This window comes from Oryctolagus cuniculus, chromosome 20, assembly GCF_051225735.1.
Source record: "Oryctolagus cuniculus isolate XC-2025 breed Fujian yellow rabbit chromosome 20, ASM5122573v1, whole genome shotgun sequence".
Taxonomy (NCBI): Eukaryota; Metazoa; Chordata; class Mammalia; order Lagomorpha; family Leporidae; genus Oryctolagus; species Oryctolagus cuniculus.
In genome coordinates, this window is record NC_142886.1 from 39,136,751 (window position 1) to 39,151,122 (window position 14,372).

The 14,372-nt window shown below is 43.5% G+C and overlaps 1 protein-coding gene across 4 annotated transcripts in view; it reads left to right on the forward strand.

Moving 5' to 3' along the window:
- Positions 1-13,300, forward strand: part of TTC8 (tetratricopeptide repeat domain 8) — a 60,946-nt gene extending 47,646 nt beyond the window's left edge. For all 4 annotated transcript variants that reach the window (XM_089322071.1, XM_002719609.6, XM_002719610.6 and 1 more), the window contains 5 exons: positions 4,296-4,435; positions 5,856-6,030; positions 6,297-6,419; positions 10,135-10,218; positions 12,735-13,300. In XM_089322071.1, coding sequence (XP_089178197.1) covers positions 4,296-4,435; positions 5,856-6,030; positions 6,297-6,419; positions 10,135-10,218; positions 12,735-12,851 — 639 coding nt within the window. In that variant the 3' untranslated portion in view covers positions 12,852-13,300. The remainder of the gene's footprint in view (positions 1-4,295; positions 4,436-5,855; positions 6,031-6,296; positions 6,420-10,134; positions 10,219-12,734) is intronic.
- The last annotated feature ends 1,072 nt before the right edge of the window (positions 13,301-14,372 follow it).

Genomic DNA, 14,372 nt, shown 5'->3' on the forward strand with positions numbered 1-14,372 from the left:
ACAGATTTTTGCATTATTTAGGGTGAATTAATGAGTACGTAGTTTAAAATGTCAGTTCAGTTTCTAATATCAATAGATATGACATAAATGAAATTTTTTGGGACTTCTCAGCCATTTTTAAGATTTTTAAAGAGATTTTGAGATAAAAAAATTTGAGAACCTCTGTTATAGTAGAAACATGGGCGTGTGAGAACATTTTGGAAACTGATTCTTGCTGATGAATTGTTCAGTATCCAGAAACACTACATTTAGTGCTGAGAAAAGACGTGATCTTGCTCTTGAGGAATTTACCATTCTCGTTTTTCATGGATTCTAAAGACATTTATTTTGCACATTTTTAATGTCTCTGAAATTGGTGTGCGCCTTTTGAAATCTGAACCAACTGGCAGTTGTCATGTGGCTGTCAGAGCCTGCTTAGGTGGTCCTTTGGTAGTTACTCCTGCAGCATGGGGAGCTTGTTAATTAGTGCTGATGGTTGCCCGAAAGCCGTTGTTGACACCTGCTGGTAAAGTTCCGAAAGCACAGGCAAGGCCTGTCCATTGCTGCATAGAAAATCCTGGGGGCGGCAGTGGAGCAGCCTGTAAGAAACGCTGACGGGGTTGTGAATTGTGCTCTCCACAAAGAAGTGATAGCTGTGAGAGGTGATGGATATGTGAATTAGCCTGATCTGTTCATTCCACAGTGTGTACGTATCTCAACATACCACATCCACCCATAACGATCTACCTTCTTAGTCGTCAGTGAACACAAAAGAACAAGAAAACAGTGGTATCACTGACTCATGGACACCGCTGTGTGGAATAGTGTGTACTTGGGTGACCAAGTCGAAAAGGGATTAAGGGAGCAGCCATTTAGCCTGGGAATTAAGGCACCCCCTGCCCACAGTGGAGTTCAGCTCTCGGTCCTGGCTGCTGACCTGGCTTGCATTCCTGGCTCCTAACTCTGGTCCCAGACCAGCCATTGTGGGCATCTGAGGAGTGAGCCAGTAGCTGGGAGTTCTCTGTGTGTGTGTGTCTCTCTCTTTCTCTGTGTTTGTCTGCCTCTCAAATAAGTAATAAACAGATAAGGGTGCTCAATTTCACAAATGAGACAACTTGTTTTAAAAAATATTTATTTATTTGAGAGACAGATGCATAGAGAACTATCTTATTGGTTCACTCCCTAAATGCCTGCAATAGCTGGGGCTGGGCCAGACCAAAGCCAGGAACTATAAACCCAGTCCAGATCTCCTGTGTGAGTGGCAGAGACCCAACAGCTTGAGCCATCATTTGCTGCCTCCCAGGGTGCACATTAGCAGGAAACTAGAAACAGAAGCAGAGCCAAGACTCAAATCCGGGTACCCTAATAGGGGATGCAGGTGTCCCAAATGGTGTCTCAACCACTAGGCCAAATAGCTGCCTCCAGACAGCTTATTTTTTTTAAGAGATTAAGAAGAATTTGATTGCATATAAAGGAGTACTATATTCAATTTATTTTGCCATGTTTATTATTATATTTATTATATAAATATATATATAGAAAGATATACACTTTAAAGTATGCCAAAGATACACTTTGTCAGAATATGTCTAAAGTCCATCAGTAAGTATCAAAAATTCTATGTATAAAAATGCATTGTGTGGTGCTTTTCTTAAAAACAAATTATTTATTTGTTTCAATGTGAGAGTTACAAAGAGAGGGAGAGGCAGAGAGAGAGAGAGAGAGAGAGAGATCTACTATACACCGGTTCACTCCCCAGATGGCCACAACTGCCAAGGCTGGGCAATCCAAAGCCAGAAGCCAGGAGTTTCTTCCAGGTCTCCCACCTGGGTGGCAGGGGCCCAAGCACTTGGACCACTTTCCACTGCTTTTCACAGGCCATAAGCAGGGAGCTGGACTTGAAGTGGAGCAGCCAGGAGACAAACTGGCACCCATATGGGATGTCAGCATTGCAGGAGGTAGCTCTACGTATTATGTCACACCAGTCCCACTGCTCTTATAATTAGTGGAATTGGGGGCAGCGCTGTGGCACAGTTGGTTAACACCCTGGCCTGAAGCGCTGGCATACCATATGGGCACCGGTTCTAGTCCTGGCTGCTCCTCTTCCGATCCAGCTCTCTACTATGGCCTGGGAAAGCAGTAGAAGATGGCCCAAGTCCTTGGGCCCCTGCACCCATGTGGGAGACCTGGAAGAAGCTCCTGGCTCCTGGCTTCGGATTGGCGCAGCTCCTGCCATTGTGGCCATCTGGGGAGTGAACCAGTGGATAGAAGACCTCTCTCTCTGCCTCTCCTCTTTCTGTGTCACTGTCTTTCAAATAAATAAAATAAATCTTTAAAAAAATTAATGGAATCGATATTTAATAAGGTGTGGTTAAAATATAACAAAATATAAGTCTTTCCATAATAAGAAAAGTGGTTCGCATAATGTCATGTAAGTTGAAAGGCAGAGAGAGTATGTGAAACAGGGGCTTTAGGGAGTATTTTGTAAGGATATGGATATGGGCCTTGAAGGTGATTTTGAGAGATATAGCACTCATTCAATGCATTTATTTATGATGATCAGTATTTTAGAAAGCATATATATAGTTAACTCCAGGAAATTCTTTAATTTTTAATTTTGTGTGTATTCTTTTTAGCTTGGACTGGGTTTCTTTCATTTTCTCCTGGGCTCTTGGTCTCCCTGGTACAATCCTTCCCCATTTTAATAAGCCCTACACTTAGAAACCAAGGTATTCTTTATTCATTATTTATTTGAGAGGCAGATAGAGCTCTTATCCCGTGGTTCACTCTCCAAAAGCGCACAGTTACTGGAACTGAGCTGGGCTGAAGCTGGGAGCTGGGAACCTGATCCAGGCCTCCCACAGGGTGACGGTAGCCCAATTGCGTGAGCCATTACTGCTGCTTCCCCAAGGTCTGCCATGGTAGGAGGCTGGAGTCAGGAGCCAGGAGCCAGAACCGGCTATTAAACCTGATTACTCTGATATGGACACATGCATTTTAAGCGCATGTTACCTAGTAGGCCAAATACTCACCCCTCTCACCAAGATACTCTTTGAAAATGCAGACATAGCACAATTATGTTATTCTGCTTTTAATCCTCTGACGGCTTTCTCTCAGAGAAACTTTAGAAGTAAAAGCCGGCGCCGCAGCTCACTAGGCTAATCCTCCGCCTTGCGGTGCTGGCACACCAGGTTCTAGTCCCGGTCGGGGCCCCGGATTCTGTCCCGGTTGCCCCTCTTCCAGGCCAGCTCTCTGCTGTGGCCAGGGAGTGCAGTGGAGGATGGCCCAAGTGCTTGGGCCCTGCATCCCATGGGAGACCAGGATAAGTACCTGGCTCCTGCCATCAGATCAGCGTGGTGCGCCGGCCGCGGCGGCCATTGGAGGGTAAACCAATGGCAAAGGAAGACCTTTCTCTCTGTCTTTCTCTCTCACTGTCCACTCTGCCTGTCAAAATAAAAAAATAAAATAAAATAAAAAAAAGAAGTAAATGTGAAGTTCTCCCTGTGGTTGACCAAGGCCCCGGCTGTCCCTTTGTTCTCCTTTTGTGCTGCCCTTTCTCTCTCTCTGCAGCCTCTCTTGCCTTTGTATGTTCCATCCCAGGCCCTGGCTTTATTCAGGTCCCCAGATAACACCTCCTGCAAAGTGACCTCCTCCACTACCCCTTGAGAGGCACCTCCCTCCCGCCCTCTCTCCTACATCTGATCTGTTTTTCTCACATCACTCTCCTGGCCTGTTTTTCATTTGTTTGTCTTTGCACCAAAAGGGGTCTCTTTGAGAACAGTGACTCTATCTTTTCTTCATGTTGTGTCCTCAGGGCCTATCATGAAGTCTGATACATGGTAGGCTCTTTTTTTATTTCCTTTTCAAGATTTATTTTGAAAGGCAGAGTTAGAGAGGGAGAGGGAGAGACAGAGACAGAGACAGAGACAGAGACAGAGACAGAGAGAGAGGCCTTCCATCTGCTGGTTCACTCTCCAAATGGCTGCAACAGCCAGGGTTGGCCCAAGATGAAGCCAGGAACCAGGAGCTTCCTCCAGGTCTCCCATGTGGGTACAGGGGCCCAAGGACTTGGGCCATCTGCTGCTGATTTCCCAGGCCCTAGCAGAGAGCTGGATTGGAAGTGGAGCAGCTGAGACTTAAACTGGCACCCACTGGGATGCTGGCCCTACAGGCGATGGCTTAATCTGCTACGCCACAGTGCCGGCCCATAGTAGGCTTTTAATAAATATTTGTTGAGTGAATGAACTTAGCCAGAAAAAAAAATAAAATTATTGACTGATACTAATAAAGTATTGCTCTTTTATCTTGATGAATAGGAAATGAACAATATTTCCTCAGCAACTGAATACTATAAAGAAGTTTTGAAACAAGACAATACTCATGTGGAAGCCATTGCGTGCATTGGAAGCAACCACTTTTATTCTGATCAACCAGAAATAGCTCTTCGGTTTTACAGGTGTGCTTTGCATTGTTTGTACAACTGCTTTCCTCCAAAACACTGGTACAACAGTAACGAAGATGGGGTGACAGTGTCAAGAAGTCATGTGTAGGCCATGTCTCTGTGAAGCTCAAATTTCCAAAACGCAGATGTTTTATGAGCATTAAAATGATATCCAATAGCTGGAAACATGCAGATGTTTGGCATCTTGCAGAAACACAGCCGGGTAACTGACAATTTTTAATAGTATGTCATTGTGCAAGCAGCCATTTTGCCATCAACCAGCGTCTGTTTAATAGTTTAAATATTTCTCATCATCACTGCCCTCATTAATGCCACCAGTCTTAAAGACACAGGCAGATATAGTGAAAAGGTTTGCAAAGAGCAGTTGGCCTCACGTTCTGAACTTTTACAAAGACTTGAAAAAGGATCAACTGTTTATGAAGTGTTGTCAACTCTTGTCCAAATATTTTTTCAAAGAATAAATTTTTTTTCATGGATTCTGTTTCGAACACATACTTATTTTATGCTTCTGGAGTTAATTTTTGAAGTTACGAGGGCCCCTTCAGCCCTTGGGGAATATACAAGGAGATGATTGGCAGCTGACCGGAGTTCTTTCCAAATATGTGTTGGGAGCCTGAAATACAATAATGCAAATGCATCGCACATGCAGCTGGCTCCCCTCCCCACTCCCTGAAGAGGTCGGGTCGTGGGCTTTGTCAGAGCAGCTGGCTGCATTTTCATTTGCTTAATTGAACATGGTTGTCCTGTGTTCCTTGGGATTAATGATATGTAGCAGGAGAATGAGACTCTTAAACTGCACTGTGAAAGCTAAGTGGATGGTAGAGGGATTCTCTTCCTCAGTGGTAGGTCACGGGTGCTCAGTAGATACAGCTTTACCACAAGGTAGTGTAGACAGCCCAGATCAGCATCCAGCTCAGCCAGGTCTTAGTAATTTACCTACGGACACCAAAGCTTTATAACACTAAAACGTGTGGGATTTACTTGATGTGACTTTTGAGTTCTTATGTTTGTTCTCTCACAACACTGTTTTTTGGGGGAAAAGCATAGGAAAATTGTTTTCTGATTTTGCTTCCAGACATATTCCCTATGGGTAGTACCATTACAAGAGATATACTTTTGTGAGCTGGGTCTTTAAGAAGCTTAGGGGAAATGTGTATTAAGAAAAAAACTTTGCATAAACTTAATTTTTTTGCATCAAAATAAATCTATCTTTTAATTCCATTTTCCATGAACTGTTTGAACTTGTATGTGCTTGAATTTTTGTTGTTGTTGTTGCATTTACTTTAACGCTGTGCTTGTATTCTTTGGGAGTGTTAAAATTATAAAATGAACTCATTTCTAACTTGGTAACAGGAAATATGTGTCCTAACACAATGTTGGTATGACACCAAAATTTGTGCACTTTTTTGAAAAGGCGACTCCTGCAGATGGGTGTTTATAACTGCCAGCTCTTTAACAATCTGGGGCTGTGTTGCTTCTACGCCCAGCAGTATGATATGACCCTGACCTCATTTGAACGTGCCCTTTCTCTGGCTGAAAATGAAGAAGAGACAGCTGACGTATGGTACAACTTGGGACATGTAGCTGTGGTACGCTGTTTTTCTGATATAATTTCTTTTATAAAAGATTAGTTTGTAGAAATGTTCAGGTACTGTATATCCAGGTTTTGTTGTAGTCTTATGTGGCAATTTAAACTTAACTTAAACTCACTTATACAGAACTCACACCTGGTGTCTGTGAGGGGGTGCTTGCCGCTTTCCCTGTAGTAGCAGGAAAGATTTTATGGGGAGGGAAGGGAGGCAGTGGTGAGAGGAAGCGTTGGTTGCCTGTGTGCAAATCTGTGCTTCTCTTCCAGGGAATCGGAGATACGAACTTGGCCCATCAGTGCTTCAGGCTGGCTCTGGTCAATAACAACCACCACGCGGAGGCCTACAACAACCTGGCCGTGCTGGAGATGCGCCAGGGCCACGTGGAGCAGGTCAGGGAACCGGCAGTGGCACAGCGGGCACTTGTCATGTGGCGATCGGTGTCTGATTTTAAAATGAGCTGTAGTGGGGGGCAGGTAGCCTAGGAGGTCGAGAAGCCTGTGTGCACACTGGAGCACCTGGGTGCGACCCCTGGTTCCGGCTCCTGACTCCAGCTTCCTGCTGACGCAGACCCTGGGAAGCAGGTGAGGGCTTGTCTAGTGGGGTCCCTGCCACCCATGTGGGAGGCCCATATTGAATCTGGGCTCCTGACTTCCATCTGGCCCACACCTGGCCATTGAAGGCATTCGGAAGGGGAGTTGTCTCTTCCTCTATCTCTCTCTGTGTCTCTTCCTCTCTGTGTGTCTCTCCATCTCTCTGCCTCTCTGATAAATACGTACATTCATACGTGTGTAAATAAATACATACATTTTAAAAAATGATATAAAAGTTCTAGAGTCGGACAGTCTTGGATTTGAATCTCAGCTCTGTCATGTATTAGCTAAGTGACCCTGGACAAGTTACTTCATTAAAAAACAAAATGAAACAAACCACGTAGTTTTATTAGAGCAATTGTGAGCCTCCTGTTCTTCCCTGTGTTAGCAAACAGTTCTGCTGGTCACCATCCCCTGCCTTAAGCTGAAGTCCTAGGAGCCACCTGCACACTTCTCTTTTCCTCTGGCTTTCTCCCGACACCATGCCCTCCTAGCTCGTTCAGCGAGCCCTGTCGGTCCTACCTCAAAGTCACCCCTGAACCTGGCTACTTTCCCGCTCCTACCACCCTTCTCCAAACTGCTCCTGTCTCTTGTGTGGACCATGCCAAGAGCCTCCACCTGGCCTTTTTTCCCCCCACTTAGATCAGCAAGTGAGTGCACCCTCTAATCTAGTCCTCCTCAGAGCAGCCAAGGGAATTTTCTTAAAGAACAAGATTATTTCTTACTGCTTTGGCTTAAAATCTTTTAGTGCCTCCTCCTTGCACTTGGAATAAAATCTGGACTCAAACCGTAACCTCCCATGCCCCATATAACCTGGCCCCTGGTTCCCTCTTAGATCCCATCTGTGCTACTCCTTTCCCATCGACTTCCTACACATCCGCTGCCTCGCTGCCCTGCAGATGTGCAGGGCGCCGTCTTCCTGGAGGGCCTTGGAATGTTCTTGCAAAGATGGGCTTCTTCTGTCGTTGCTGTCCTGGCTTGCTGTCCTTGTCACTTCTTTTGGAGAGGCCTTCTGGAGCATTCTCAGAGCCCTCAGGCCATGTTTCCTTCTCTCTTTTCTGCCTGGTACTTTTCATTTTGCCGCATATTTTCACAATTAGAATGTCGGCTCCATGAAAGCAGAGATCTTATCTGCCGTGTAACTGCACTACTCCCAGCATCTGAGACGGTGCCTGGCACAGGGTAGGAGCTTCATCAATAGTTGTGGAATGAGTGGATGATGCGTAAATAGTACCTGCCTGAAGACGTTTTGTGAGGATTAGATCTTGCATGAACAGCACTTGGTATAGGAGAAGTGTAGCATTAAGCACATGGCAGATACTTCATAAATTATAATACAGAGGGGCCGGCGCTGTGGCGCAGTGGGTTACGCCTTGGCCTGAAGCGCCGGCATCCCATATGGGCGCGGGTTCGAGACCCAGCTGCTCCACTTCCTGTCCAACTCTCTGCTATGGGCCAGGAAAGCAGTAGAAGATGGCCCAAGTCCTTGGGCTCTTGCACCCACGTGGGAGACCCGGAAGAAGCTCCTGGCTCCTGGGTTTGGATCGGCACAGCTCTGGCCATTGCGGCCATCTGGGGAGTGAACCATTAGATGGAAGACCTCTCTCTACCTCTCCTCTCTCTGTGTAACTATGACTTTCAAATAAATAAATAAATATTTTAAAAAAAGTATAATACAGGACAAAACTTTAAAATGCTGAATACATTCATATCTTATTAACGGCAATCAAGGATAAATGTTTTTGTAGTCTCCAATATAGAGATGAAGAAAAAGAGACTGGAGGTGGGTCAGTAACTTTGCCCAAGGTCACAGACATGGTAAACAGTGTGCCAAGACATTGACCTCCAACCTGGTCTCCTGAGCACCATGATGAACTTTTAATGAAAACAAAGGAAGAAGCATCATTGAATATTCATTTATTTCTCCCAAAGTAAATAAGGTGGACTTGTATTTTTTTTTTTTTAAGATTTATTTATTTATTTAAAAGTAGAGTTACAGAGAGAGAGAAGGAGAGACAGGAAGAGAGATCTTCCATCTGCTGGTTCACTCTTCAAATGGTCACGACTGGGACTGGGCCAGGCTGAAGCCAGGAGCCGGAAGCTTCTTCCGGGTCTCCCACGTGGGCAGCAGGGGCCCAACCCCTTGGCCATCTTCTACTGCTTTCCCAGGCATATTGGCAGGGAGCTGGATCAGAAGTGGAGCAGCTGGGACTCAAGCTGGCACCCATATAGGATGCTGGTGCTGCAGGCCATGGCTTAACCTGCTGTGCAACAGCACTGGTCCTTGGATTTGTGTTTTATAAACAAAAGCTAACTAGAATAAGACAGACGCTTATTTTGGCATGGAACTTTGCCTATGTCCATGTGAATTTAAGAGGTTTTTGTCATTTTTCTTTGTGACCATATTGGTGATGCTCTTTCCTTTCTACTGAATGTGATTTTTCTAGGATACAATTGATTTGGAATGTTTTGATGGAAGATCTTATGATAGTAACCCCATTTTATTACTAAAACTTAATATCTGCCATCCAGTATGAACTGCTATCATTTTATTTTCCATTAAGAAAAGATAAACAAATTTGTCTTCAGGGTCACGGATAGAGGTTTTGGATTTAGTTACAAATTGGATAGCTTTCAACAGTTTGTATTGTTGAATCTGTGGTCTTAATGGTGAATATATGGGGGCTGGCACTGTGGTATAACAGGTAAAGCTAGCACCTACAGTGCCAGCATCCCATATGAGTGCCAGTTAGAGTCCCGGCTGCTCCACTTCTGATCCAGCTCTCTGCTATGGCCTGGAAAAGCAGTGGAAGATGACCCAATCCTTGGGCCCCTGCACCCACATGGGAGACCTGGAAAAAGCTTCTGGCTCTTGGCTTCGAATGGCCCAGCTTCGGCTGTTGTGGAAGTTTTGGAAGTGAGCCAGCAGATGAAAGACCTCTCTCTCTCTGACTGTCTAACTCTGCCTTTCAAATAAAATAAGTAAATCTTAAAAAAATACATCAAATACATTACACATTGCATATTAAAAAATGATGAATGTATGAACATCTCAAGCCACTCAGTGATTTTTATAATTTAGGACCCTTTGAGTATACAGAGGACAAAAAGTAGCGTGTATTTCATGTTTTGAACACTGCCTGTGGCACCAGCACCCCGGGTTCTAGTCCCGATTGGGGCACTGGATTCTGTCCCGGATGCTTCTCTTCCAGTCCAGCTCTCTGCTGTGGCCCGGGAAGGCAGTGGAGGATGGCCCAGGTGCTTGGGCCCTGCACCCCATGGGAGACCAGGAGGAAGCGCCTGGCTCCTGGCTTCGGATTGGCGCAGTGCACCGGCCGCAGCAGCCATTTGGGGGTGAACCAATGGAAGGAAGACCTTTCTCTCTGTCTCTCTCTCTCACTGTCCACTCTGCCTGTCAAAAAAAAAAAAAAGAATTTTTTTACAGAACAAATCACAAATATAGGACTGATGTATACTCACATGCTGTTGGTTTTTCCTTTTCTTTTTTGCACAGGCACGAGCACTCTTACAAACTGCGTCATCGTTAGCACCCCACATGTATGAACCACATTTTAATTTTGCGACCATCTCTGACAAGGTATTCTCTTTCTTTATTCATTTATCATCTGATCTTTTCTTTCTTGACTTAAAAAAATACAGGGGTGAATGTTTTGCTTACTGGTTAATATGCCCACATCCCATATTAGAGTGCCTGGGTTCGACTCCTACCTTGAGCTCCTGACGCCAGCTTCCTACGGATGCAGATGGCGGGAGGCAGCAGTGATGGCTCCAGTGATTGGGTTCCTGCCACCCACATGGAGACCTGGATTCAATTCCTGGTTCCTGGCTCCACCCCCCCCCCCCAAGTCCTGAAACCTGTGGTCGTCTGGGGAGTGAGCCAGCAGACGGTAGCTCTCTGTCTCTCTGCCTCTTCAATAAATAAATAATATTTTTAAAAGTACAGATAAGTAAGAAATCCTACCTTACCTTTCTGAAAGAAATTATTTTTAAAAAACTCTTTAGTTATTATATTCATATATGTCTTCAAAGGACAGTTTAAGAAATTTAATTTATCATTGCATATTGACTAAATGCCATCGTAGACTGCAGAAGAATTATTTTATATTTTCAAAAATGACATTTAGTTATTGAAGAAATACTCAAGTGACTGCTGGTTTGAAAAGATTTGGTAATTGACTTTTACAGCAAGGAAATTCTATATATTTATAGATCATATTGGCACCAAGTCTCCTACATAATTGCTATAAAATTAAAGATACTAGTTAAAGATATTTTAGCTATGAACAGTATGAAGGAAATGTAACTGTTAATACTGTGCTGCAAGTCCAATTAATATTCAAAAGCAAAAAAGGGAATCATCTGCCATTTTTAATAAGTGAATGAACAAACTAAAGCCACTGAATAACTGACTTGGAAACCTTCCTTTAATGTGGAGGGTGACTCTGTCTTGAGGATAAGGAAATGGCTGAAAATGCTTGTGATACAAGAATCTCTGTAGACCAAACACAGAAAAATGTGTTACTTCACATACTAGGAATATGAAGCCATCTGCACTCTCATTTCTGTTTTGAAAATAAAATAAACAGTCATTCATAAGTAGTATTTAAAAAAATTGAGACTCAAAAAGAGAAAGAGAAACAGAGGGAGAGAGAGCACGCGCTCCCATCCCCTTGTTCATTTACCGGATTCTCGCAACGGCCAGGGCTGGTCCAGTCTAAAGCTGGGAACTGCAGTCTCGATCCAGGTCTCCCCCTGTGGGTGGCAGGGACCCATCTACTTGAGCCCCATCACCTGCTGCCTTCTAGGATACACATTAGCAGGAAGATAGAATCAGTCTCAGAGCACAGACAGAAAGCCGGGCATTCTGACATGGGATGTGGGCAACCCAAGCAGGTCAACCACTGGGCCAAATGATTGCCCACATAACTTGTTTGTTTTTGTGCCCTTCTTAAGTACTCTAATTGTCCCCATAGCTCTGCAGCCTAGGCATCCCTAACCTTTCTCATGTTTTCATGCAACTGGTGTTTATTGAACTCTGCTATCTGCCAGCCTCTGGTGTCAGCACAGAGGGTGTAGCTGTCAGTGAAGCAGGCACGAAGCATCTGCCTCCTGCAGCTCACATTCTGATGGAACCCCAGTCTCCAGAGACTCTCATCTGGACTCTCGTGGCCGTGGCAGCTTCCAGATTCACACCCACTCCCCGTGATGCCCGTGCCTTTTCTACCATACTACATGGACACAACCAAGTGGCCAAGGAAACCTGATTGCTCTCTTTCAGGAATGTCGTCACATTTTAATAACACATAGCTCAAATGAGATACTTCTTTGAGCAAAAGGCTACACCTCTATAAAAGAAAGGCATATATCAAAAAGAAATGCTGTGATTTAAAAAAGCAAACTTAATTGATGCTTTTAATGCATGTTCTCATGTTACCAGGATTGATTAACTAGATTTTTTGGTGCACACACCAAAAAGCTGTCTTGTTCCAGAAAGTAGACATTAATCAAGATACACTCAGGTAGACTCAGATAGTATGTGGTTTTTCTTTGGGACTGGACTTTAATACAAAATTCATTGAAAATCAGAGACAATTTTTGAGCTTTTAAAATGAATACCTTCCCAACATTGTGTAATCACCATTTAAAACCTCTCAGAGCATACTATTGTATCTTAAATACAATAGCTTTCCCTTGAGTTTTTCTGTCTGCAGGGTGATACCTTGATCAGAATACATCTTTGTGGTTCATTGCAGATGGTTTTCCTAACTGAGGCAGAGCTTGCTGTTGAAGCATGCAGATGTTGTCTTCTGTCTGTAATACCCTCAGTGTCAGGAGAACAGACCTGGGGTTCTGAATTCTTAACTCGGCAGCTGTACTAGAGTGTAACTTGTTTATGTAATCGATAATTTATTTTCATCATCTATTTTTCAAGATGGAATTGTAATCTAGGTGAGAGAATTCTAAAATCCAAGTGGCATAATCAAGCAATTTACCTTTAAGAATCCTTTGATTTTCCACCATATGCAGATGATGTTCTCTTTTGTTTGTTTTTTTTTTACTCTCCTCCTCATTTTTTTCTGTTATTTCTTACAGATTGGAGATCTACAGAGAAGCTATGCTGCTGCTCAGAAGTCTGAAGCCGCGTTTCCAGATCATGTGGACACCCAGCATTTAATTAAACAGTTAAAGCAGCATTTTGCTATGCTCTGATTGTTCTGACGAAAGAGCATTATACAAGTGGGAAAAAGCACTATGTGTTTCTGATTCTGTAATATAATACACGCATCACACAGGTCGGGGCTTGATCTTCATGAAGGTGACATCGAGTGGAGTATTATGTATACTGAATGAAATATTTATAGTGATAATCACTGTGTATGATATTGGAAAATTATGGTAGACGTTTATGATATTTATGAAACATTTTAATGATTTCCTCATATTTTTATAAATGTACATTTTATAGCCCTTAAGCTGTTAATCCTCATGAAGCTTAAGAGCTCTAAAATCTGCCTTTAAAACTGCACTTTTATTGCTAAAAGTGTGTGTATTTATCCTGACTACAGACTTTATTTAGAGCTAAAGAATTGTACTTTATTTTCTGTCCAATACCTTGTGATTATATATTGTGCTTTTAAAATAAATCAGTGTGTAAGACACCGCTGCTGTGGTCTGGATGTGGTTTGAGCGGCTTCTGATGCCTCATGGGTTGAAATTTGGTCCCCATTGTGAGGTGTAAGGAAGGGTGGAAACTTAACCAGGCTGTGGGATCCAGAGCTGGGTGTTTGGGGTGTGGCTAGTAACGTCATTACACTGGAAACCCAGTGACTGGACCCTGGTAGCTTTGTAAGGGGGAGAGACTGTGCTGACTTCCCATGCAGGACCTCTGTCCCCAAAGAGTTGTACCATGAAACTTCAAAGTAAAACTTGTTCCCGAGAATCACTTCCTTCTCGTACATTCAAAGGAGGATATTATTATGTCTCATAAGTAATAGTTACGTCTAAGAGCTCACAAAAGATGTATCATCCTTGGATTCTTCTTCAAAGACAAATAAGTTGCTAAAAGGAAAGAGGGGAGGAAGGAAGGGAAAAGAGGAAGAGGGGAAAAAAGCGACATCACCTTCAAGAAGCAACAACATAGATCAGCCCTTGTATGCACTGCTGCGGAACACTTCTCTTAGTTTTCCTGACTCCATTTGTTCCTTTTTTTCTTTTTCTTTTTCTTTCTCAGATAAAACAGGAGAGGGAACAGGAAGGTGGGGGGAGAGCAGGTGGGAAGAATTATTATGTACATAATGATGTATTTATGAGATACATACAAATTAAAAATAAATTTTTAAAATGAAAATTAAAAAAAGAAAGGGGAGAGAAACCAAAGAGACACATACACACACAGGCTCCCTGTCTCTTGCCATGCAGCGTCTTGTGCCACCTTGGAACTCTGCCAGCAAAAAGACTGTCACCAGATGTGGCCCTCAACTTGTACTTCCAGAACCATGAGCCAAAGTCAAACTTTTTTCTTTGTAAGCTACTTAGTCTGTAGTATTGTGTGATTGGCAACAAAAAGTGGATTTAAGACAGCCATCATTTTGTCATTTCCATGAGTTTTAATTTCATTCAGCTCATTTCAAAAATCCAGTAATCTAGGGCCTGCACTGTGGCTCAATAAGTTAATCCTTCTGTGGCGCCAGCATCCCATATGGGCACCAGTTCTAGTCCTGGCTGCTCCTC